Raw genomic sequence first — 23,381 nt, 5'->3', positions numbered from 1 at the left:
TCCCCTGCATTGGCAGGTGGATTCTTTACTACTGGACCTCCAGGGAAGCCTGAAATCAATTTCTTTAAATACTGATTTGGTGGGCATGAAAATGAGAACTACCTTTTTCAGTGCCCTTGAAGAAACATTCTATTCATTGGCAACACATTTTAATTGAGGGCTTATTATCGGGCTATGTGTGTTTTAGTCTGCTCAGTCATGCTGTCTTGTATAAAAAGATGTATAGATAGATGTGCTGAACTAACAAAGAGGATCTAGATGGAGTGGACATGGAACCGTGGGAGCCATGGCGGGCATCCAGGGAGTGTGAGGCTGCAGTGGGACATATAAGATGACCAAAGCTTGAATCCCAGGCTCTGGAAGTGGCCACTTGCTTTGAGTATAATTAAAATTAGTTTGGTTTATGTCAAGATACATAGTAATTTTAAAATGACAAACTTTTTTTTTTTGAAGATATATATTATGATTGGACTCGTATTGCTAAATACAGAATGCTACAGGCATGCACTTAATCTTAGCTTTCTGGAGAGGTGATTGTCGGAAGGTTATATCATAGTTGAAACAACACCAGGACTAATTGTAAGGTTTGACAAAGTACATATTCCTTTAGTTTTGAGTTTGTTGGTTAGGTTACCATGCCATGTGTCACTGCTGGTAGTTTTCTTTCTGTTTTTTTCTTTCTTAAAGGGCAGAGAAAAGAAGAAGGAGTGGGGAGAGAGTGTGAATGAATCTGGGAGTATGATAATAAATTAGAATGAGAAGAGTGAATTTGAGGATATCTATTTGGGATTTGAAAACTGCTGTAGCAGATACATAGTAATCTCGTTTATTGTGGAGTCTGATGTTTGCCTGTGTATGTGTGGGGTGGGGTCAGCAGTTCACAAACTGTCTTTGATTTCTTTCCCTTTGTTAATTGTTAGATATAAAGTATCTGCATGAGGAATTGTTACAGAAATGACAGATAATAGATGTAGATCATCCAGTACAATGCCTCCATATAATAGGTAGTTGTTATTGTTTATAAATAAAACATTATCCTTCATATAACATGGGAGGTTACAGGAAAATGATCTGATGCCTTGAAACAATAGGTTTGAAACAATATTCTTCATAATTAGTATCACTAAGCTGTGGAGACATGGCATCACTACAAAAATAGTAAAGTGCAATATCAAAACAGTTAACTGGATGCCACATCATAAAAATACAAATGTCCATTGTGTTTTGTGACTTAGTCCGGTTTGCTATTTTTGTATTTGTCTTAAGGAAAACAAGGCTCCAAAGTTCCGAAATACTGCAAGCACACAGAATGTTAAAAAACAAAAAGAGTGTTCCCTGCTGAAAATCTTCAATTTATGTGCTTTTGCTGAAAATCTTTAATACTAGAATATATTCTGTAAACTTAAAAAAAAAAAAAATCTAACACAAAGAGCCTTCTATGTTTCTTGAAGGAATTTGTTTCCCATTGGGATAAGGGATAAGGTCTGTGGGATAAGTTTATTTAATATGACATCAGTTGAATAAAGCCAGCTGTGAGTAATTATATCTGATATTTGATTTCCAGCTGTTTGTTGAACTATTATTGGCTCTCAAGGTATTTGGATATTGACTAAATGAATACTTACTGTAAAGGAGTGTTGTTTAAAGTAGTGTTGCCCCAAATAGAACATAGAAAATGAGCCACCTGCTACAAAGTTTAGTTTTAATTCTTTCTGGTGTAACTCTTACTCTAAAGTTAGTATATTTTTAACTTAGAGGAAAACATACAGCTCAGATACGTTTCAGCAGTAATTTTCTTATGTTATATATGTATTGTTGTGCAGTCGCTCAGTGATATCTGATTCTATGTAGCATACCAGGCTTCCCTGTCCTTCACTATATCCAGGAACTTGCTCAGAGTTGGTGATGCCATCCAACCCTCTTGTCCTCTGCCTTCCATCTTTCCCAGCATCAGGGGCTTTTCCAATGAGTTGGCTCTTCACATCAGTAGCCAGAGTACTGAAGCTTCAGCATCAGTCCTTCCAGTGAATATTCAGGGTTAATTTCATTTAGGTTTGACTGGTTTGATCTCCTTGCAGTTCAAGGGACTCTCAAGAGTCTTCTCCAGTACCACAGTTCGAAAACATCAGTTCTGTGGTGCTCAGCCTTCTTTATGGTCCAACTCTCACATCCATACATGACTGACTACTGGAAAAACCATAGCTTTGACTATAAGAACCTTTGTTGGCAAGGTGATATCTCTGCTTTTTAATATACTGTCTAGGTTGGTCATAGCATTCCTTCCAAAGAGCAAGCGTCTTTTAATTTCATGACTGCAGTAACCATCTGCAATGATTTGGGAGCCCAAGAAAATAAAATCTGTCACTGTTTCCATTGTTTCCCCATCTATTTGTTGTGAAGTGATGGGACTGGATGCCATGATCTTAGTTTTTTGAATGTTGAATTTTAAGCCAGCTTTTTCACTCTCCTTCACCTTTATCAAAAGGCTTTTTAATTCCTCTTCACTTTCTACCATAAGGGTGGTGTTGTCTTCATGTCTGAGGTTATTGATATTTCTCCCAGCAATCTTGGTTCCACCTTGTGCTTCATCTAGCCCACTATTTCACATGATGTGCTCTGCTTAGAAGTTAAATAAGCAGGGTGACAATATACAGCCTTGTCGTATTCCTTTCCCGATTTGGAACCAGTCTGTTGTTCCATGTCCAGTTCTGTTGCTTCTTGACCTGCATGCAGGTTTCTCAGGAGGCAGATAAGGTGGTCTGGTATTCCCATCTATTTAATGATTTTCCAGTTTGTTGTGATCCACGCAGTCAAAGGCTTTAGTGTAGTCAATGAAGCAGAAGTAGTTGTTTTTCTGGAATTGTCTTGCTTTTTCTATGATCCAGCAAATATTGGCAGTTTGATCTCTAGTTCCTCTGCCTTTTCTAAATCTAGCTTGTACATCTGGAAGTTCTCCGTTCATGTACTGCTGAAGCCTAGCTTGGAGGATTTGGAGCATTACCTTGCTAGCATGTGAAATGAGTGCAGTTGTGCAGTAGTTTCAACATTTCTTTGGCATTGCCTTTCTTTGGGATTGGAATGAAAACTGACCTTTTCCAGTCCTGTGACCGCTGCCGAGTTTTCCAAACTTGCTGGCATATTGAGCGCAGCACTTTAACAACATCATCATTTAGGATTTGAAATAGCTCAGCTGGAATGTATATGTGTAAACATGAATAGAATTAAACGTATCAACTCTTTGTCTAAAAATTTTCAGACTCAGATTATCATTAGTGAAGAATTCATGTCAGATTGAATATAGAAGAAGAAGCAGGTTTTTTTTTTTTAAGCATGTTGGACTTTGTACCATCAAACTCTAGGCAGTTGATATTGTGGAAGATTTAAAAGAAAAAAATCACAGAGATTACGAGAAATCAGTTAAAACCAAAATCATTGAAGGAAGATAAATAAGAAATTGGGCATCGGAACTGGCCAGTTATGAGTTAGTCCACCAGGGAGGTAAGGAAAGAGCAGAGGCTTAAACTGGAGCCCTTAGCAGCTCTGGTAGGAGACATGTGGGGAGTGTGGTGGGGCGGGGGGTGGCAGGTGAAGGGTGCACATCCTGGGAGGAAAGCTCCTCGTGTTCTGCATGTAATAGTGACCAGACTCGTGTGTGCATCTTTCTTCTGCATCAGGATCTCAGTGCATCACTTGGTGAAGTGATCCGAGCCTTAGGACCAGCCAGACTACAGAAGCTGGTGTGGCTGCCCGCCACAGAGCTTTCATCTGCTCAGGTTCTGGATTCCACCATTTCTAGACATTTCTGAGTGTTGATGGCAAGTAGAAAGAGGCACAAGATAGAGTTCCTCCTGGTAGCATATGGTCTTACCTAGTATTGCCCATATTGCCTTGTTCTCAGAGATATTTCATATGTATGTTGAAAAATGCCAGCGGTACAAACAAACATATAGTCAGTTGCTTATGACTGATGCTTAAAAGATGAAGAAGGTCAGGCCACAGTAGTGTGGTATGAGTGGGCATCTCGGAGGATATGTGTTGAGGTGCCCATCAGGTTGGGCTGGGTAGGAGGCTGGGAGGCAGAAGAGCCTCCAGTGGAGGCTGGGGCACAGGAAGTGGGAGGAGGCTGAGGTGGGGCCTCAGGTGCACCAACCGCTTGTGTGATGAGATGGAGATCAGTGATGGACCAAAGTGTTCCCCTAATGGAAGTGACAACAGCCTGTAAAGCTGTACAGGCCCCTTATTTTGTTTGTGTGATGCATAATAGGGGAGAGAGCCTGGAAACTGCCCATGTCACTGGAAATAGAATGGAAAAAGAATGATGGGAAGCTTAACAGGATTGCAAAAACTAAATGTGTGAAAAAAGAGAAGCGCTGCTTCAAGTAGTGACTACATTTGAAAGATAACTTACCGGGTTTTTGTTGGAAGGGCTGGGCAGAACTTGAACTTTGGCAGAAGAGGAATCAGAAGACGTAGCTAGTCCTGGTGATGGGGGAGGATTTAGTGTGCATTTCAGCTGCCATTTGAAGTGATGCTCCAGTAACTGATCGGGGGTGACTGGTCCTTTATAAGGACACTCAGGGTTGAGGAGTTACTTGTAAAGATAGGCTGAGAGTGGGCACCGTTTCTAAGTGAAAGGAGCCTTATAAAGAGGAGCCCAGCCCAGTACTGACCTTAGGGAGACTTGTGCAGCCTTCACGCCCCCTTGAGGGGCTTGGAGACCCGGGGGAAGGGTGGGCAGTGCCGCCCCTTCCCTGCCGTTCTGTACTCTCCTCCCTTTGCTGTCTTGCCTTCTTACTGCTTAGTCAGTCTCCTCCCTCCCACTGGACCTGCCTATCAACAGGTCAGGAGTTTTGTGTGGTTTGTACGTGAGTGTACCCCTAGCATCTAGAACAGTGCTTGGCACGGGGGAACAGGCAATGCTACTTTTTTGAAAAGTGATCCTTGGTGATCTCAGAGAAGGGAATTTCTGCAAACTTAAGGGCAAAGATCAGATTCCAAAAGGTTGTTTAATAAACAGATAGTAGAGAAAAGGGATATACCTGTCACTCCAGAACCCTGGCAGAGAGACAGAGCTTTGCTGTGAGGACTTTGAAGGTCAAGTGAAGGATGGTCGGCCAGAAGCTCCTGTATTTCTAAGAAGAGAATTGGAAGTGATGGGGAGAGTGCGGTGTTGAGAGTTGAAAAACCTGGGGGTGTGGTTGTTGTGTGTGTGATTCTGTGTGTGTGCTTGGATGGCTTACTCTTTTCAGAAAAGACTAACAAAAGGTGGTACAGAAGAAATAGTACTCATCCCCCCCCTTTTTTTTTCCCCTGGTCTTTTAAAATTTGTAAACATTTAATTTTCACTCAGGTCACTCATACTGGAGGTAGGATCAACATGAATGTTTGGGGGTGTGAGCAGGACTTTACTGCTATACCAGACTGTTTTCTGTGTTTCAGATTTTTGCACTGAATATTCTACTCAGAAGGTAATTGCCCCTCTTGGGTGAGGCCTATGTATGTAACTGGTAGAATCTCACCTGCGTGATGAAGCAAGGGATTTCAAAGGTTACACTTGGGCCACTTCAATAACCTCTAATAATTACCTTCAGGAATAAAACTGTGCTTTGGGTCCAGAAGAATAAGAAATGTAACAGATAGTCTTTATCCATCATATATTTTAGAGTTCAGGAGGCTTAAATGACACATTGGACAAGTAGTCTAATGTAGTAGATTGAATTCCATAATATCTCATGTTTGATTTTGATTTATTAACTTTTTCTACTAAAAATGAGGCTTCACTATCATGAAGTGAAATTTAAAGTAAGGCAGGGATTAATGCACTTAAATGTCATCCCTAGCGTTTGTCATATTTCCAAGTGATACAGTTTGTATGAAAACCCGGTGCTATTGGTCAGAATATTTTTAGACCGTTTCTTGTGAACATCTTAGGTTATCTCTTTACTTCATATCATTGTATTTTATTTTTGTCCCTGCTGGAACAAAGAACCAACTTGTTCACTAGGCTTAGTTCTGGGTGTTGGGTATTCAGAAAAACTGCTAGTGATAATATGCAAAAAGAATGTGTTTTTAGATAGTCTTAAAAAAAATTATTGATGTGTGGTTGATTTACAATGCTGAGTTAATTTCTACTGTATAGAAAAATGATTCAGTTACACACATGTGTACATTCTTTGTCATATTCTTTTCCTTTATGGTTTATTAAAAGATATTGAACATAGTTCCCTGTGCGTTCATTAGGACCTTGTTGTTTATCCATTCTATTTATAATAGTTTGCATCTGCTAATCCTAAACTTCCCCTCCACTCCACCCCCAAACCCCCTCCCCCTGGCACACAGGTCTGTTCTGTGTCTGAGTCTGTTTCTGTTTTGTTGATAAGTTCATTTGTGTTGTGTTTTAGATTCCACATGTAAGTGATATCATATGGTATCTGTTTGTGTCTGTCTGACTTCACTGTGTGACAGTCTCCAGGTATATCCGTGTTGCTGCAAATAGCATTATTTCATTCTTTTATATGTCTGAGTAATATTCCATTGCATGTATGTGCCACATCTTGATCCATTCCTCTGTGGATGGATGGGTTACCCAGTTGGCCCTAGTGGTAAAGAACCTGCCTGCCAGTGTAGGAAACATAAGAGACGTGGGTTTGATCCCTGAGTCAGGAAGATCCTCTGGGGAGGACGGGATGGCAACTCATTCCAGTATTCTTGCCTGGAGAATCGCTGTGGACAGAGGAGCCTGGTGGGCTACAGTCCATAGGGTCACATAGAGTCAGACATGGCTGAAGCAATTTAGCACGCGTGTGGATGGACATTTAGGTTTCTTCTGTGTCCTATTGTAAATAGTGAAGCAATGAACATTGTTGTACATGTGTCTTTTCCAGTGATGGTTTTTTCTGGATATCTGCCCAGGAATGGGATTGCTGGATCATATGGTAGCTCTGTTTTTAGTTTTTAAAGAAACCTCCATACCGTTTTCCACAGGAGCATCACCAATTTACGTTCCCACCGACAGTGTAGGCAGGTTCCCTTTTTTCCACACCCTCTCCAGCATTTGTTATTTGTAGACTTTTTAGTGGCAGCCATTCTGGCTGATGTGAGGTGGTACCTCATTGTAGTTTTTGAATTGCATCTCCAAAGTAAATAGTTTAAAAGAAATCAGTGAAAAAGACAAATTAGCCACAAAGAAATGATGGTTAGAATGACACAAGACTACTTAACTCTAATAATGGAAGTCAAAGACAGGAATAATTTCAAAGTATTAAGAGACCATCTGTCAGAATTCTGTATCTTGGAGACAAGCATCTTAGGCTGAGAAAAAAATTTACTGTTATTTAAACACTTTTTGATGATGGCTGTTCTACTGGTGTGAAGCGATACTTTATTGTGGTTTTGACTTGCATTTCTCTAATAATTAGCAACGTTGGGAATCTTTTCATGTGCCTGTTGGCCGTACAGATACTCTTCAAGCACTTGCAGCTTCTGTGGATGGTCAGCTGCTGGAAGTGACCGTGGATGGTGGTGTGAGGCCCGTGCCCAGAGAGGGAGCTTATGCCCCTACCTGCCCATCTCCTCTGTCTGACTCTGACCCTAATTCATTGTATCGCTGGCGCTCAGCTCTGACAGCAGGTTGGATGCAGGGCAGTGAGATGCCAGGCCCCAGAGTTCAGCATGGCCAGTGGTTCTGCTCTGTTGGGGTTCATCCCCAGAGGCATGCGAATTTATTTGACTTTTTGTCACAGGGCATTGCTGTATATTTTACTTATTGAAGTGTAATAAATTTAAATAACTCAATAAAAATGTGCTTTGGGAATGAACTGCTTTTTTTAGTAATAAAAGGACTTGAAGCTAAATATAGAGTCTAATCACATTTTCCTGTGCGTGGTGGGTACCTGATGGCAAGTTGTAAAGAGTGAGGTTACAGATACTTAGGATTTCTGGTGTCCTTAGCTCACATCGTACATGTGTGAGGGTTCCGGGCCCCCAGGCGCATGTGTGTGATGTGATTTAGATAAACTTTATTATTACCATTTTTTTAAGTTATTTATTTTTTGCTGAGCTGGGCTTTCTCTAATTGGAGAGAGTGGGGACTACTCTAGTTACATGTGGGATCTTCCTGGACCAGGGATAGAACCCCAACCACTGGACCATCAGGGAAGTCCTCAGATAAACCTTCTGATGAACAGCTGGCAGTGATGGTGGGTTGGCAGAGAGCATTTGTTGAAGTTGGGAGTTAGAAAGTTCGTTTTCTGATGCTCATGACTTTTAAGTGAATTTCTGTCTCACATTGTAGTTGTCTGTGAGGGAGTTTTATCTGCTTTTATAGACGGAGTGACTTTTTTTTTTCTTATTTCTAATTGTTTGTTGGAGAAGGAGAAGAGAGTGGCAAAGGATGAGATGGTTGGATGGCATTACCAACTCACTGGATATAAATTTGAGCAAACTCTGGGAGGTAGTGCAGGACAGAGGAGCCTGGCGTGCTATAGTCTGTGGAGTCGTAAGGAGTCTGACACAACTTAGCGACTTAACAATTCTTTGTTGATTATCCTGGTTTTTTTTTCTCCTTAAGTTTTTATTGGAGTATAGTTGATTTACAGTGTTGTGTGAGTTTCAGGCACAGTGATTCGTTTATACATATACATGTATCCATTCTTTTTCCTGTTCTTTTCTGTGATGGTTTATCACAGGATGTGGAGTAGAGTTCCCTGTGCTGTGCACTAGGTCCTCAGCAGTCATCTGTTCTGTATGGATGAGTGTGTCTTTGAGGACCAGGGTTGTATGGTACCATCTTCGCATCTCCAGGTCCGCACCCAGGCGGGGCTGTGCAGAGCGGATCTTCCATGCCTTGGCTTGTCTGTGAGCCGGGGAGGGGTGACATCTAAACAAACCAGATTTTAGGATCATCTCTCCCCCTAGTCTCTGTTGAAACCTGGAACTAAATAGAAGTCATCATTGGTGTTAGGAAAAATACAACTTTGTTTAGGATTCTTTATTTTCAAGTCCATTCATTTGCTGCTTCTTAAGCTCTGTATCATTGAACTTGCAGCATTGTGTTTTACTCTGAAACGAGAAATTCCCAGAGAAAACAAAAAGGAAAAACTCCAGTGCTGTTCCAAGCACATCCCTCAGAGGTCTCTGCAGCTTGCGTCCTCCACCCTGTGGCACCTGACTGTCTTAAGATTTCCATCATTGCCCTTCAAAATGGAGTAATAAAAATAGTAGCCGGTGCTCAGAAAGGTGCCTGTTCTATGCAGGGTGCTGCCCTCAGCGCCTTGCGAAAATCTTCATTCAGATACTGTCACTATGTCCACCTTGCAGGTGAGCAAACAGCCAGAGAGGCTGAGTGGCTGCTGAGGGTGCAGAGCCAGGCTGGGGCTGGCTCTGACCAGTCACTCAGCCAAGCCAGGGGAGAGGTGCCTGCAGGCTCACCACAGCCCCCTGCCCTGCCCAGAGCATCTTGCCATGTTTTCTGCAAATTTTCCATTCTGCTTGAAGGCCCAGTATTCCACCAGAAGATTATAATGTTAGAGGTTTCTTTAATAAAAATGTAATGGAGGCAGGGTCTCTTTGGGGGAGGGTCAAAATGCCTAGAGTGCTTTTTCTCCGGAAAGTTTTGAGAATGAGAGCTGGAAGAAGTGAATAATTCGGGGACTTTGCAGTCACTTCTCATCCCCACATTTAGCAAGCTCTTAGGTGGGTGCCCCAGGTTCTTGGATTTCATGAATCAGACCCTTGATCTTCCTGACCACCACTCAGAAATTGAGGTGCCAACATAATGTGGGCAATTATAGAAAATTTCTTGTACTAGTGATACTAGACAAAGCAATGAGTTGTATCATCTCGTATCAATATGATTTCAAAGGATGACATTATAAAAGCAAAAAAATGGTATGATCTTCCCCAAAAGTCAAGCTCTTTATTTTTTAAAAATTAAAAATTATATTTATTTATTTGGCCGTGTTGGTTGGGCCTTAGTTGGGGCACACAGGATCCTCGTGGTGTCATGCAGGCTCTTTTCCTTGTGACGCACGGACTCTGGTTGTGGCATGTGGGCTTAGTTGCTCCATGGCATGTGGAATCTTAGTTCCCTGGCCAGGGATCACATCTGCATCCCCTGCATTGCAGGGTGAGTTTTTAACCACTGGACCACTGAGCTCTGTAAGTTAGGTACCTTCAGCTCATCAAGAATCTCATGCAGCGTCTTTGTTCTTTCACTTTGCCAAATGCTGGTGAAAACTTTGCTATGGACCTATGTTTGGAACCCCTTCACTGGGCCTCTTTGAAATTTGTCCTTTATCTGGAAAAGGAAATTTCACAGCCTCCATTTCCTTCTTTCTACGGGGATGTTCTAGTTCTGGGATGAAGTAGCTGGTCAGCAAACCCATCTGCCCTTTGTTGCTTTGATCTCAGTGCCAGCCATTCTGGGTTATGAATGTAGTTTAGGAAATGTGGGGGTGAGGGCCCCTTTTGCCTTCCTTCTCATTCCCCTTCTGGCTGTAATGGCTCCTCTGTGGTAACTGAATTCACCAAGGGCTCTTTTCCTCCTTCTGGTTTCTGGAGCATCTTGGTAATGATGGCCAAAGGGCTCTGTGTGTGTGTGTGTTTAAGAGCGAGCGAGCGAGCGCGCATTGCTGTTGTGACGGCCAAAGGTCTCTTGATTTATGCTGCTTAATTATGAACGTGATGGAGTCCATCATATAGATTAAGTGGACACATCTGCAGATTTAAGCTGTCAGGTGTGGGTGGTACCCCCTGTACAGTTGTGGGAGGTAGGACAGATGTAAGATAAAGATATTAGACGTTAGTGTCCAAGGAAAGTTTGAAACATCATTGAGAGGCAGGATGCTTCAGAAATTACGGCTGTGGTTCTTTCTAAGGGAGCACTCCATTAGCGGTGTTTTATATATATGTTTACTAGTCCTTATGTCTTCTCTGCAGTCTAGTAATGCACTTCCTTTTTTGTAACTGTGCCCCCACCCCGCCCCCCGCCCCTAGTGTTTATCTGATGGGATGGTTAAACTTCCCCTCACCCAGCCACTTCATCTCATATGGACAGATCTGAAAGAGATCAGTTTTGAGCGGTACCTAAAATGTCTTTAGCATTTAGTTCGTTTCTGATGAACAGAGTTGGGAAGCTTTAACCGTGTCCGCAGAATATTTCTGTGTGCTTCTCCTGTCCTCCTGAGAAACAGAGAAGTTTGAGAATAAGTAACACTCGTGGTGGTTGACTCCTTGGTAAAACATTCAAGATGGGAAAAACAGATGTCCAATTATTTTTGTCTTTTGTCCTAGAAAAATGGCAGCAATGAGGTTTTCTATATTTAAAACCTGCTTTCATTCGGAAGCGCTTCCTTTCTGCGGAGAGCCTGTGTGTCCTCGGTGACCTGTTCCGCTTGGCTTTTGTTTTCCCAGGACTGTGTGAACCCACCGCTGTGGGGATGCTGACATTGGCCCGGTCGTCTGCAGTTAGGTTGTCTTTGGACCTGGAGGCGTCCTGAGGGTGGTTCTGCAGCTCTGGGCCCCTGTTGCCAGGTTTTCAGTGGGCCGTGGCCCCCCTCCCACCCCACACCAGCTCGTTTTCTGCAGGGCTTAATCGGAGCCAGACCATCCCTGGGAAAGAGTGCCACCCCGGGCCCAAGGTTTTAACTGTGTCCTTAGAGGAGGACTGGGCACAGGGGGCATGTATAGCTCCTTTAAAAAAAAAAGAGAAATGGAAGATGGTCCAGGAATCATTTTGTATGAATTGGGGGCATTGTGTGCATGTGTGTGTACAGCTGATTTACCTTTTCAGTTGTACTTAATCAACATTTTAAATGTTAACTTAAAATGTGCTCATTCACTACCTGCTCACTTATTCACAGAGAACAAAAGCCAGGCTGGCATTCGGTTCATGGCAAATCATTTTCTAGAGTGTTAATCTATATACATGGGCAGTTAACATTTGACTACATATTTTGCAGTCTGAGAGATTAAAATAAGAGTTACTTCAAAAGATCTGTTTTGATGTTTGTTCTCGCTGCCTGAGAGATGTGAATTCCAGGGAGCTGTCGGCTTGGTCATGGGCATTGTTCTGAAGGGGAAAGATCAGCTCTGAAGCTCATACTGACTCTGTGATTTAGCCACTTGATATGTTTCTTATCTGTCCCCAGGATTAGTTTTTAGTTACCATTATTGATTTTTCTAATGAGGAATTTTGGGCTTTCCTGGTGGCTCAGATGGTAAAGAATCCACCTGCAATTCAGGAGACCTGGGTTTGATCCCTGGGTTTGGAAGATTCCCTGGAGAAGGGAATGGCAACCCACTCTGGTATTCTTGCCTGGAGAATCCCATGGCCAGAGGAGCCTGGTGAGCTACAATCTCTGTTATCACAAAGAATTGGACACGACTGAGTGACACACACACACACAGTGAGAAATTTTAATCCTCAAAAACAATACTTACTTCCATGGCTGTTTTCCCCTGGGACAGGGCAATGGACGCAGTGTGTGATGGGTGTCTAAGTTGCTTAACATAACTCTGCTCATTTAGGAGCATAAAGACTACCGCGGGTTGGCGGTTGTTGCTGAATCATTTAACTCTTAGGTTTTCTTCAATAAGAGATAAACTTTGAGGATGATGTGGTACTTCCACTGCTTCTTAGAATTTAGGAAGTACTTTTCTGCCTTCTTCAGCTCACCTCCCCTGAAATGTGACACTTTGGGCTCCCTGCCACCTGGAAGCAGAGGAAGCATGGGGCAAGGGTGTGCTCGGCCTAACTCTGAGGTCTCTTTTGTAATTTTCATGGTTAATTCAAAAGGTAATTACCTTAGAATTACTTCTGTGTGAAGTTTAGGAACTATTCAAAAACTCTTATTTTTTTAAAAGCTCTAAAGAACCCTTGAGGTAGTTTTGGACAAACGCAATAACTTAAATCAGTATCTTTTACTTCTAGAATTCCTTATCTGCCTGTCTTAAAAAGATGCAGTTGCTCAAGAGTCCAGGGCTGAAGAAATGCCTCCAAACCGAGTTGTAGATGACTGGAATATAACCACAGATTTTCCTGCGTTTTGACTTGTGAATTTGAATGAAATCGCAGCTCTGGGGCATGGTCTTCCTTTTGGGTGTAAGTTATAGTAAACTCAGAAACAGCCTTCATAAGATTTAGGTTGAAATTGCTATTTAAGAACAAAGTTTACTGAATCACTTTGCCGTATAGCAGAAACTAACACAAACTTATAAATCAACTATACTCCAATAAAAATTAATTAAAAGTACTTTATTTTTAGAACAGTTTTAGGTTTACAGAAAAGTTGAGAGGCTGGTACAAAGAGTTCTCATATATCCCCTCACAGTTTCTCCTATTGATATTTTACAAGTATTTTACAACACTGTAATAAACTGATTAAGTGAAAGTGAAGTCACTCAGTCGTGTCCAACTCTTTGTGACCCCATGAACTGTAGCCTACCAGGATCTTCCGTCCATGGGATTTTCCAGGCAAGAGTACTGGAGTGGGGTGCCATTTCCTTCTCCAGGGGATCTTCCTGACCCAGGGATCGAACCCGGTCTCCCGCATTGTAGGCAGATGCTTTACCGTCTGAGCCACCAGGGAAGTCCACAAAACTTATTATAACACAGTCAAAAAAAAAAAGTTTTACTCAAAATCATAACAGTCCACCATGGATTTTTCCGGAACATTTCCCTGAAGTATGTGATGACAGGCAGTTATCACAGTTGGAATATTTTTGTTTTAACGGCTCTGGTGCTTTACCAAGTTGTGAGGGGTTGGGGTCGAGGACAGGTTTAAAATATGACTTTTTCCTCCTGGGGATGATAGAAATGAAATGATTTTATCAAGAGTGCTGGTGGGCCTGTCTCCCATCCCCCATGCCCTTTCTTTAGGGACAGAGGAGAAAGGATGGTCGTGGTCTCTGCACAACCCTAAGGGATGATGTAAAGATCCATCTCCTACTTAGGTGTGTAAGGCCGTGAAGAACTGCTAGTCCTCTCTGCCCTCTGGTGGCCACATGCAGAATTGCCTCAGCCTGTCTGGGTACAGGGGCTGAGAACAGCTTTTCCCCTGCCCTTTGTCCCAGTTACTCCCCGGGGTTGAGCTCACCATGTGTGCAGGTCATGGATACCATCGGCTCTGCAGGAGTGTGGCCCTGTTCCTTCTTTGCGGCACAGCATGTTGCTAGACGCAGAGATTAGAACAACATGTGAAACAGTGACTTTGAGGTGTTTCTTCTCTGACGGAGATGAAATATAAAGTGGCTGCACAGATCTCACGTGGGGGCCCATGTGGGTGGCTCATGAAGCAGTCCCTGCTGCCGGTGGGTAGAGTTGTAGGACACTTTCCCAGGGGTGAGGGAGGGCCAGTGTGTTCGAGGGACTCTGTGTTAGGCTGGGCCCCACCCTGCCAGCTATCTGTATGGGAGGGGTGCAAAGACTGTTGGTGGGGACTTTATTGGGAAGCCAGCCTGGGGGGCTTTGGGAGCAGGTGGTGACAGGCTCGAAAAGCGCAGGCAGGTCTGTGCTCTGAGGCTGGTCGGCTCCCTTTATACTATCCATTGTATAAAAGCTGGATTAATACAGATGGTCATCCAGGGGCCCTTTGCATGTTTTATAAATAATTAATTTGACTTATTTTTTGGCCAGATAAACATATGAAAAGGATGCATTGATATATACAAATTCTAAAGTATATAAGTTTTGGTAGTATTTAAAAGTTTGTAATTCTTGATGTTACTGTGTGCCTGCCTTTCTGCAAATCTCACAGGTCATGGAATCAGCTGCCCTGCTTCCCAAGGGTCTGTATGTGCCATGTGTCATTATGAAGCTATATGTCTTTTAGTCATATGACCCAGTCAAGAAGAGTCATGCATGCACGTGTGCCCAGTCACTTCAGTCCTGTCTGACTCTTTGTGACCCCATGGACTGTAGCCCGCTAGGCTCCTCTGTCCATGGGATTCTCTAGGCAAGGATACTGGAGTGGATTGTCATACCTTCCTCCAGATGACCTTTATGCTGGTATGCAAATAGTGTCTCAGTAACACATCCAGGGTTGCAGGCCTTCGCAGCAATGGGGAGGAGGACACCAGAGCACATGTTCTTTTCATTACCTTCCAAGGGTGGTTTTTAAATGTTTTAGTTAGAGAACCATGGCTTCTGCTAGGTAAAACTTTTAAGCTTACCCTGGTGTGGGTAGACACAGCAAAGCCAGCAGATGTCCCCCCAACTTCGGTCCTCCACCTCCTGGCTGTGGCCGGGAGCTTGAGCCTTGCATAGTTTGGCTTTTAACCTCTTTGTCATTATTGTGCAGGACAGAACTGTAATTCCTTGCTGGTGGTCTAAGGCTGGAAAGATGCAGTACCTCGTTGTCTTGGCAACAGAGAGCGGTGGGTCAGCACTGCAGTCTCTGGTCCTGAGAGGCTGGCAGGCGGTTCACCGTGTGGGCCTTGAGCTCGAGCGTGGTCTTGGCCTTATCAGCACTGCAGTCTCTGGTCCTGAGAGGCTGGCAGGCGGTTCACCATGTGGGCCTTGAGCTCGAGCGTGGTCTTGGCCTTATCAGCACTGCAGTCTCTGGTCCTGAGAGGCTGGCAGGCGGTTCACCGTGTGGGCCTTGAGCTCGAGCGTGGTCTTGGCCTTAGTTCCTGTGATGATTGAGATGCAGTATTTTTAAAGGAATCAACCTTACCTCGTAAATTGATCTTATAACTAACTGGAAGGTTGTACCTTACTTGTGATTCTGGTTCAAATATGTAGCTTCATATATGAAGTAAGAACTCACTTTAAAGGAGAAGGATATATTGTTTCTCATAGTAGAGTGTAGCAAACCTCCTCCCGCTCCCGCCCACTCCATTTGCAGAGCATCTGTGGAGGAGGCTTCCATTTGCAGAGCATCTGTGGAGGAGGAGGACAGGAAAGGTGAGGGATGGTCTCCTCTCTCAGCTCTTCAAAGGTCATGTTAAAATACACTCTTAGTGCTTACCCAGTCCTCGTGCTGGTAAACAAGGGGAGTTAAAACCTAGTTCTGGTGAATCTTAAGTTTGCTCTGAGGCTGATTCCCTCCTGAGCGAGTCTCTTAGGAGGTACCAGAGAAGGTGTCCACGACGTGGAAAGCTTTCCTGACTTCTTCACGTTGGCCCTGGGTTGTGTTTACAGACTCTGAGCAAGAGGATTCCTTAGGTTGTGAGCAGTCATTCTCCTCAGTGACCTACAGCAGGGATCCCCAACCCCGAGGTCAGATTTTAAGAACAGGCTGCACAGCAGGAGGTGAGCTGTGGGCAAGGTGAGTGGGGCTTCATCTGCAGCTCCCCATCACTCTCATTACTGTCTGAACCATACCCCCCGAACCATTCCCCCTGCCCCAGTCTGTGGAAAAATTGTCTTCCACGAAACTCGACCCTACTGACCAGAAGGTTGAGTACCTCTGACTTAGAGAATACTTCTGGGTTTGATACATGGTTTATGTTTGGGGCCAAAAAAGGTCTTTTTCATGGAATACTGCATTCCTGTCCGTCCATCAGTGTTCTTGTCTACAGGGCTATAGCAGTTTTATGACTTTTCGTTGCTTTCAAATAACATCTATTTTTGAAAAAAAGGATGTCCTTCCTTGAAAAGATCTATTGTTGGAAAAATGCTGCTTCCTGGTTTAAGCAACATGTTCCTGTTTGTGTCTAAGACTAGAGAATTTTGTGGGGGGAGGATCACTTATATTTTTGAGGGCCTTTTAAAATAGCAGTGGTTATGTGGATTTTGTCATGGGAAGTGTAATGGGAGGTTAGAAGGTTGTTTGCAAATCATGGTTTATTGACAAATGACAGTTGGAGTATTTCAGGTGATGTAAGGCTCCAGAATTTTTTCTCTATAGTCAAGGTTGTTGAAAACTTCACTCTGAATGTTTCTTTGTGTAGAAACGGGAAAAAAAAGCATCCACGAATGTAAGTCCTGGAAGGGCATGTGTTTCCTTGTTCCTCTTACGAGGGAGTTTGCTCTGAGATGCCATCCATGTGGCAGGTCTGTGATTGGTTTGAGCAATAAGTCTCTTCAGCACCTGCCCATATGCCTGTTTGTTTCCTTGCTGGGTGAAGGCAGTTCCGTGTACCAGCTCATAGGTTATTTTGGCAAAGGCCAACCCTGAAGGAGTGATGAGGGTTGAAACCTCTGCGTGAAAAGTGGGGGAAGTGTGAGGGGCAGGTGCTGAGGGGTGAGGGGGCTCCTGGCAGAGCCTGGATCCCTGGGTCTTGTCCCTCACGCCCCAGTGTATTTCATTTCTGAAACTTCCGACCACCTGCAGATTTATCTGGACTGTGGAAATGTAGACGTCGACCAATAGTTCCCCTGGGAAGATACAAGACCCCTCTGATCACTCACATGTGCTTCAGGTCTTCTCTCGATAGCTTGTAGACTAGCGTGGGGGACCTAGACTGAGGGTGGGGGTGATTCAGGTCACTGGACATCTGGGGAAAGGGTAGAAGAAATTGATAAGAAAGAAAAGACCACATTGCCTATTTCAAAATACCACCCAGCCCACCTTGCTCCTAGGAGAGGAGAAGAAAACCTGTCTTCCTTTTTGCCTGATTTCAGTGTCTTTAAGTCCCCTGCAATCCCTCATCTCTAGTAAACCTAGTCTTTGGCTCTTGGGCTCTGTGTTGATGGAAGCCTGGCTACCAGCAGCTTTCCCCTTTCTTAGTCTGAATCCCTGTGGCTCCTCTCTGCTCATTGTCTTTCATCCCTGGGAGTCTGAGACCAGAGATTTCCTGATGCCTTTTCCTAAACTTTCCGACTCACCCAAACCTGTGCTGGTCACAAGCGAAACATTACATCAACTTACTCGTTGCCTGCAGACGTCAGTGTTACACTGACTGTTAGTTACAGAGAAGAGATCTCAGGTTGAGGTGGACTCTCGGTCAAATCATCTAATTCCAGCTAGATGAAACGGCCTTCCCTGTGACAGCTTCGTGTGGAAACATGGTGTCTGTCCTGGAGTTTCCAAGCTTTTGAGGCACAGACCATGTGACACAAGTTTCTTTTCTTAGACTCACTCTTAGAGTAATAGAGGAAACCCTGGACGTCATCTGACCCTTTGCGACTCCATGATCTGTAGCCCACCAGACTCCTCCGTCCATGGAATTCTTCAGGCAAGAATACTGGAGTGGGTAGCCGTTCCTTTCTCCAGGGGATCTTCCTGACCCAGAGATCTGCACTTTTGAAAAATCCTATTTCTTTCTACTCCTTTGCTAAATAGACTTTTTCAGTGTAAATGTATGTGCCTGATTAGGGTTAATGAACGTAAATAGTCTTGCCTGTTAGAAGTACTATGGGCCTTGGGCAGCTTACAACAGGCTGATCAATATTTCAGTGAAAAAAATGTCAGACATTCGTGTTAGACTCAGATTATAAACTCTTCAGAAATGGGAGGGTAGTTTCTCTGTTACTATTTAAGGACTGCAGAAGCACACACATTTATAATACATAAAATAGAATGTGAACCTTAGCATTATTCAGAAGGCCTTTCCATTATGAGGATTAAAGAAAACTCATTATTTGAGACATTTGTATTGGCTTTTCCTACCTGCACAAAATTGGCATGATTGGGGTAGGAAGGGGTTTAGGACTGGATAGTGGGGATGGTTTTGTTTTAGCTTTCTTATTTGTATTGAATTTTTAGGTCTACATGTAGATTTCAGTCTATAAATAGCTTTCATAAGATTTGTGGTAAATAAAGCTACAGATGAATAAAATAAAAGTCCATCACTTTATCTGAAAGTTTACCATTAGAAGGTGCTACTTTAAATTTTCTGTATTGAAAAGTTTTAAATTGGGGCAATTGAGAATCATAAATGAGGTCTTCCCTCCACCCCCACCCCCAGCACATCATAATATTGTTCTAAAATCTTCTTGGAATCCTCTTAGAAAGGTTTTAATTTCCTTGCCTAGTTTATTCTGTCAATCATTATCCGTTATCTGGGCCCTTAATGTATGAAATCTAATTGCACGCATAGTTTGAATTGTTCTCAAAGGTACCCTTAAGGTTACAAAAATTTTTTCTTACCCGAGACAGAGGATTAAATTTAACCGATGTAGTACAAGATTTGTGCAATGAAAAGTACAGAACATTGTTGAAAGAAATTAAGGAAGACCTAAGTAAAGGGAAAAACATCCCATGTCATGGATTAGGAGACTTAATATTGTTACAGGAGCAACATTACCTGAATTGATCTTTAGTTTCATTGCAATACTTTTTAAAGCTGGCTTTTCTGCAGAGATTTACAAGCTGATTCTAAAATTCACATGTACCCAAGAAACTAGAATAAGGTTGAAACATTGACAATTTCTGATTTCACACTTGCTCCAAAGCTGCATAAATGAGATCTTATGTGGTTCTGGCATGAGGACGGACTTGTAGACCAATGGAATAGATCTCAGAGTACGGACATGCTGCTGCTGCTAAGTCACTTCAGTCGTGTCTGACTCTGTTCGACCCCAGAGACGGCAGCCCACCAGGCTCTGCCGCCCCTGGGATTCTCCAGGCAAGAACTCTGGAGTGGGTTGCCATTTCCTTCTCCAATGCATGAAAGTAAAGAGTGAAAGTGAAGTCGCTTAGTCATGTCCAACTCTTCGCGACCCCATGAACTGCAGCCTACCAGGCTCCTCTGTCCATGGGATTTTCCAGGCAAGAGTGTTGGAGTGGGTTGCCATGAGTACAGACATAAATACTGACATTTGTGATCCTTTGATCTTCAGCAAGGGTAGCGATACAGTTCACTGGGGGAACAATAGTGTGTTTCAACAGAGGATGATAGGATAACTGGATATCTACGTGTAAAAGAATGAAGTTGAATGCTTACCTTACTTATATGTAAAATAACTAAAATAATTAAAATAATTAAAAATGGAGTATAGACTTAAACATAAGAGCTATGACTGTAGAAGAAGAAACTCTATGTAGAAGCAAATATCTTAAATCTTTGTGACCTTGGATCAGATGTTTCTTAAATCTGACTATAAAAACATACACAACAAAAGAGTAGGTAAGTTGAACTTCATCAGAATTAAAAACCCTGTGCTTCAAAGGTCACTAGTGATCCAAGAAAGTGAAATGCCAGCCCACTGAAAGGGAGAGAATGTTACCCAATAATGTATCTGGAAAGGGCCTCTATCCAGGATGCACAAAGAATCCTTAACATGCAGTGATGAAGACAAATAGCCCAATTAAAAAGTGAACAAAGAATTGAGTAGATATTTACCCAAAAACGTATAAATGGCCAGTAAGCACATGGAAAATTGTCATTAGGGAAATACGAATCAGCACCTTCAAACGCGCCTTGGAAGGCTAAAACAGAAAAGACAGACATTAGTGTTGGCAAGGATGTATGTGGAGAAATCAGAGTCCTCAGACCCTGCTGATAGGATTATAAGTGACGTAGCCACTTAGGTAAACAAGCTAAAGACAAGCGTTATCTTATGAATGAGCAGTTCTGCTCCAGGTATATACATTCCCATGAGAACTAAAGACAGGTGTGCAAGCAGAAATGTATGCATGAGAGTTGATAACAGCATTATTCATGCCAGTCATAAAGCAGGGAAAGCCCAAATGTCCATCAGCTGATGAATGGATAAACAAAATGTGGCATCTGTCTACCGTGGAATATTATTTTGCAATACAAAGGAAAGTATCATTACCTGCTGCAGCGTAGATGAACCCTGAAGGTATTAGGCCAAGAGAAAGAAGCCAGTCACAAAAGAGCATGTATTCCATTGTGAGATTCCATTTACACGAAATGTCCAGAATAGGCAATTCCGTAGGCACAAAACAGATTAATGCTTGCCAGGACCTAGGGAAAGGGAGGATGGGGAGAGAGTACTAATGGTTATCGGGTGGTTTTTTGGGTGGTAAAATGCCAGGAATTATGGTGGTGTTTGACAAAAACAAACCATGGAATTATTCACAAGCGATAAATCTTGAGTTCTAACATGTCTGAGAACCTCTGGGCCTGCTTACAGCGACTATTTAGAAGGAGGTGTAGCCTCAGTGTGGGGTGGGGGTAGAGGTTTTTGCACCCCCTACCTTCCTGTGGTCTCCCACCAGAAAAAAAGTGTGAATATCTCAATAGGGCTTTTGTTTTAAAAAGGAAGAGGATAATTTTACAGATATTTAAAAATATGTTTGTTTTAGATTTTGGCCAAGATTTGGAGGAGGAGTAAATATCTATTCATATTCTTGAGATCAGAAGCTGCTATTCATTGGAGTCTTAAAATACTAACTCATGTACATCTAAGACTTACATAATATTTTACATCAACTGTACCACAATTTAAAAAAAAATGCTGGTTCCTTGCTGGCTAGTCATGTAAATCAATATAAACAGGATTATTTACCTGTTTTAAACTTTCATGAATTACTAGGACTCTTTTCTATGTATTGTAACATGATCTGGAAAAACAAGGCATGTGTCTCTTTTTTAAGAAGAATATTTAAATTTAAATATTTCTGTATGTAAGAAACGTCACTTGGTAAGAATTGGAAAGAAAAATTGGATTCATGCTCATCTTTAAATGTAGGCATGAAGTAACATGCATTAATTAAGAAAATAATGACTGAATTGGCAAATACTTATACTTTACAATTAAAACCTTACCTTTGATATTTTACTGTTAAAGCCAGAAAATAATTGGTAACAATTTATGAGGAATTTATTTTCATAACTTTGAGCCAGTGTCATTTATATTTTTATGGCCTTTGTACGTTTCCCAAAGGCAGCTGTGATGGATGACATTGTGTAGGCCCAGGATTTCTCTTAATATAAATGTGATTTTTGATGTCTAAAAAACTTGTATTTGAAAAAAGCTATCTTTAATTTGGTCTGTAAATATAATGACTTATTTTAGAAGCCTCTTTTCCTGACAAGTCTAATAATTCCTGTCTTTTTTTCAAACAGGATCTGGAAATAGTGTATTCCTATTTACACGGGATGGAAGCCTTGTCCAACCTGAGAGAGCATCAGCTTAGGTAAGTCAATCTAAGATGAATAACAGTGGGACGCTAGAATTTGATATGATCATTTATTATCCTGTAGAAGTGGGATTAAAGGTAACTTACTTCTGAACACTCTGCCTCATCTGGCCTCTGTACTTGGCCTTGTAAGTTTTACATCCATGTGGTAATTTTTGACATTTCTGCCAGAGTGATCACCTCTCTCCTTCCTGTCCATCTCCTCACCTAAAGTAATAAACACCAGTTGGCGAATACACTGAAGGAGCATTGTTTGCCACCCTGGTAAATAAAAATCAATTTCTTAGCACTCAGATACATATGAAACCAGAATGTTTTTAAGTGTTCAGAGAATGACTCAGTTCGCTGTTTTAGGTCTTTGTATGGAATATATTTATTGCATTAAGTTGTCTGCCCGTTTCTGGGAAACTCACTTTATACCATAGTTGGTTTTATGCGTGTCCACTCGTAAAAATCTCATCACATCTCTTGTACAGCAACACATCAGCCTTATTTATGGTTATCTGGGCTTATACTAAAAGATCAAAACATCTTGTATAATCTAGTGATTAACTGGAACAGAAAAGAAAGGATCTTGGGAAGATGGATTGCACGTAAACACCAACTAGGAAGTTATGGGAAAATTCTGTTTCCTCCATCTCCAGATACTTTTGATACCAGCAGTTTTTAATTATGAAAGGAATACTTTTTCTATGTATTTCCCTTTTACTCTTTAAACACTAATTAATTTTTGAGCATGTCAATTTCATATTTAGTTGTTAATTGAAAAACATATCAAGAGGATTGAATACTTCTAAAATTAAATTTTTAATGAAAATCATTTAAAATAGATTGTAGGTTAAGTGTTTAAAAATTCAGTCAAGTTTTATTAGAAAGGGCCAAACCATTGGGAATTTAGAAGATGGCTCAAATTAAAGCGAGGATAATTTCTAAAGTGTGAAATTTTCATTTTATGAATTTTGATGGCAGCTATCCTAGGAAAGGAGAAGGCAGTGGCAACCCACTCCAGTGCTCTTGCCTGGAAAATTCATGGATGGAGAAGCCTGGTAGGCTGCAGTCCATGGGGTCGCTGAGAGTCGGACACGACTGAGCGACTTCACTTTCATATATCATTTTCATGCATTGGAGAAGGAAATAGCAACCCACTTCAGTGTTCTTGCCTGGAGAATCCCAGGGATGGAGAAGCCTGAGGGGCTGCCCTCTAGGGGGTCGCACAGAGTCGGACACGACTGAAGCGGCTTAGCAGCAGCAGCAGCATCCTAGGAAAAGCCTATAGTGCCAATTATCTGTTTTACTGAGTGCAGTTAACCTGCAAATGCAAATTGATTAATATACAAATGCAAATGTCACTTTGCCATATGCATATAAAACTGCACATGGGTAATA

The 23,381-nt window shown here is 42.2% G+C and overlaps 1 protein-coding gene across 13 annotated transcripts in view; it reads left to right on the top strand.

Moving 5' to 3' along the window:
* RAPGEF2 (Rap guanine nucleotide exchange factor 2) overlaps positions 1 to 23,381 on the top strand; it is a 275,356-nt gene that overhangs the window by 63,691 nt on the left and 188,284 nt on the right. For all 13 annotated transcript variants that reach the window (XM_055550911.1, XM_055550903.1, XM_055550904.1 and 10 more), the window contains exon 2: positions 21,922 to 21,992. In XM_055550911.1, coding sequence (XP_055406886.1) covers positions 21,922 to 21,992 — 71 coding nt within the window. The remainder of the gene's footprint in view (positions 1 to 21,921; positions 21,993 to 23,381) is intronic.

This window comes from Bubalus kerabau, chromosome 16 (assembly GCF_029407905.1).
Source record: "Bubalus kerabau isolate K-KA32 ecotype Philippines breed swamp buffalo chromosome 16, PCC_UOA_SB_1v2, whole genome shotgun sequence".
Taxonomy (NCBI): domain Eukaryota; kingdom Metazoa; phylum Chordata; class Mammalia; order Artiodactyla; family Bovidae; genus Bubalus; species Bubalus kerabau.
Note: the sequence above shows the minus strand (reverse complement) of the source record. Positions and strands in the feature narration are given on the sequence as shown.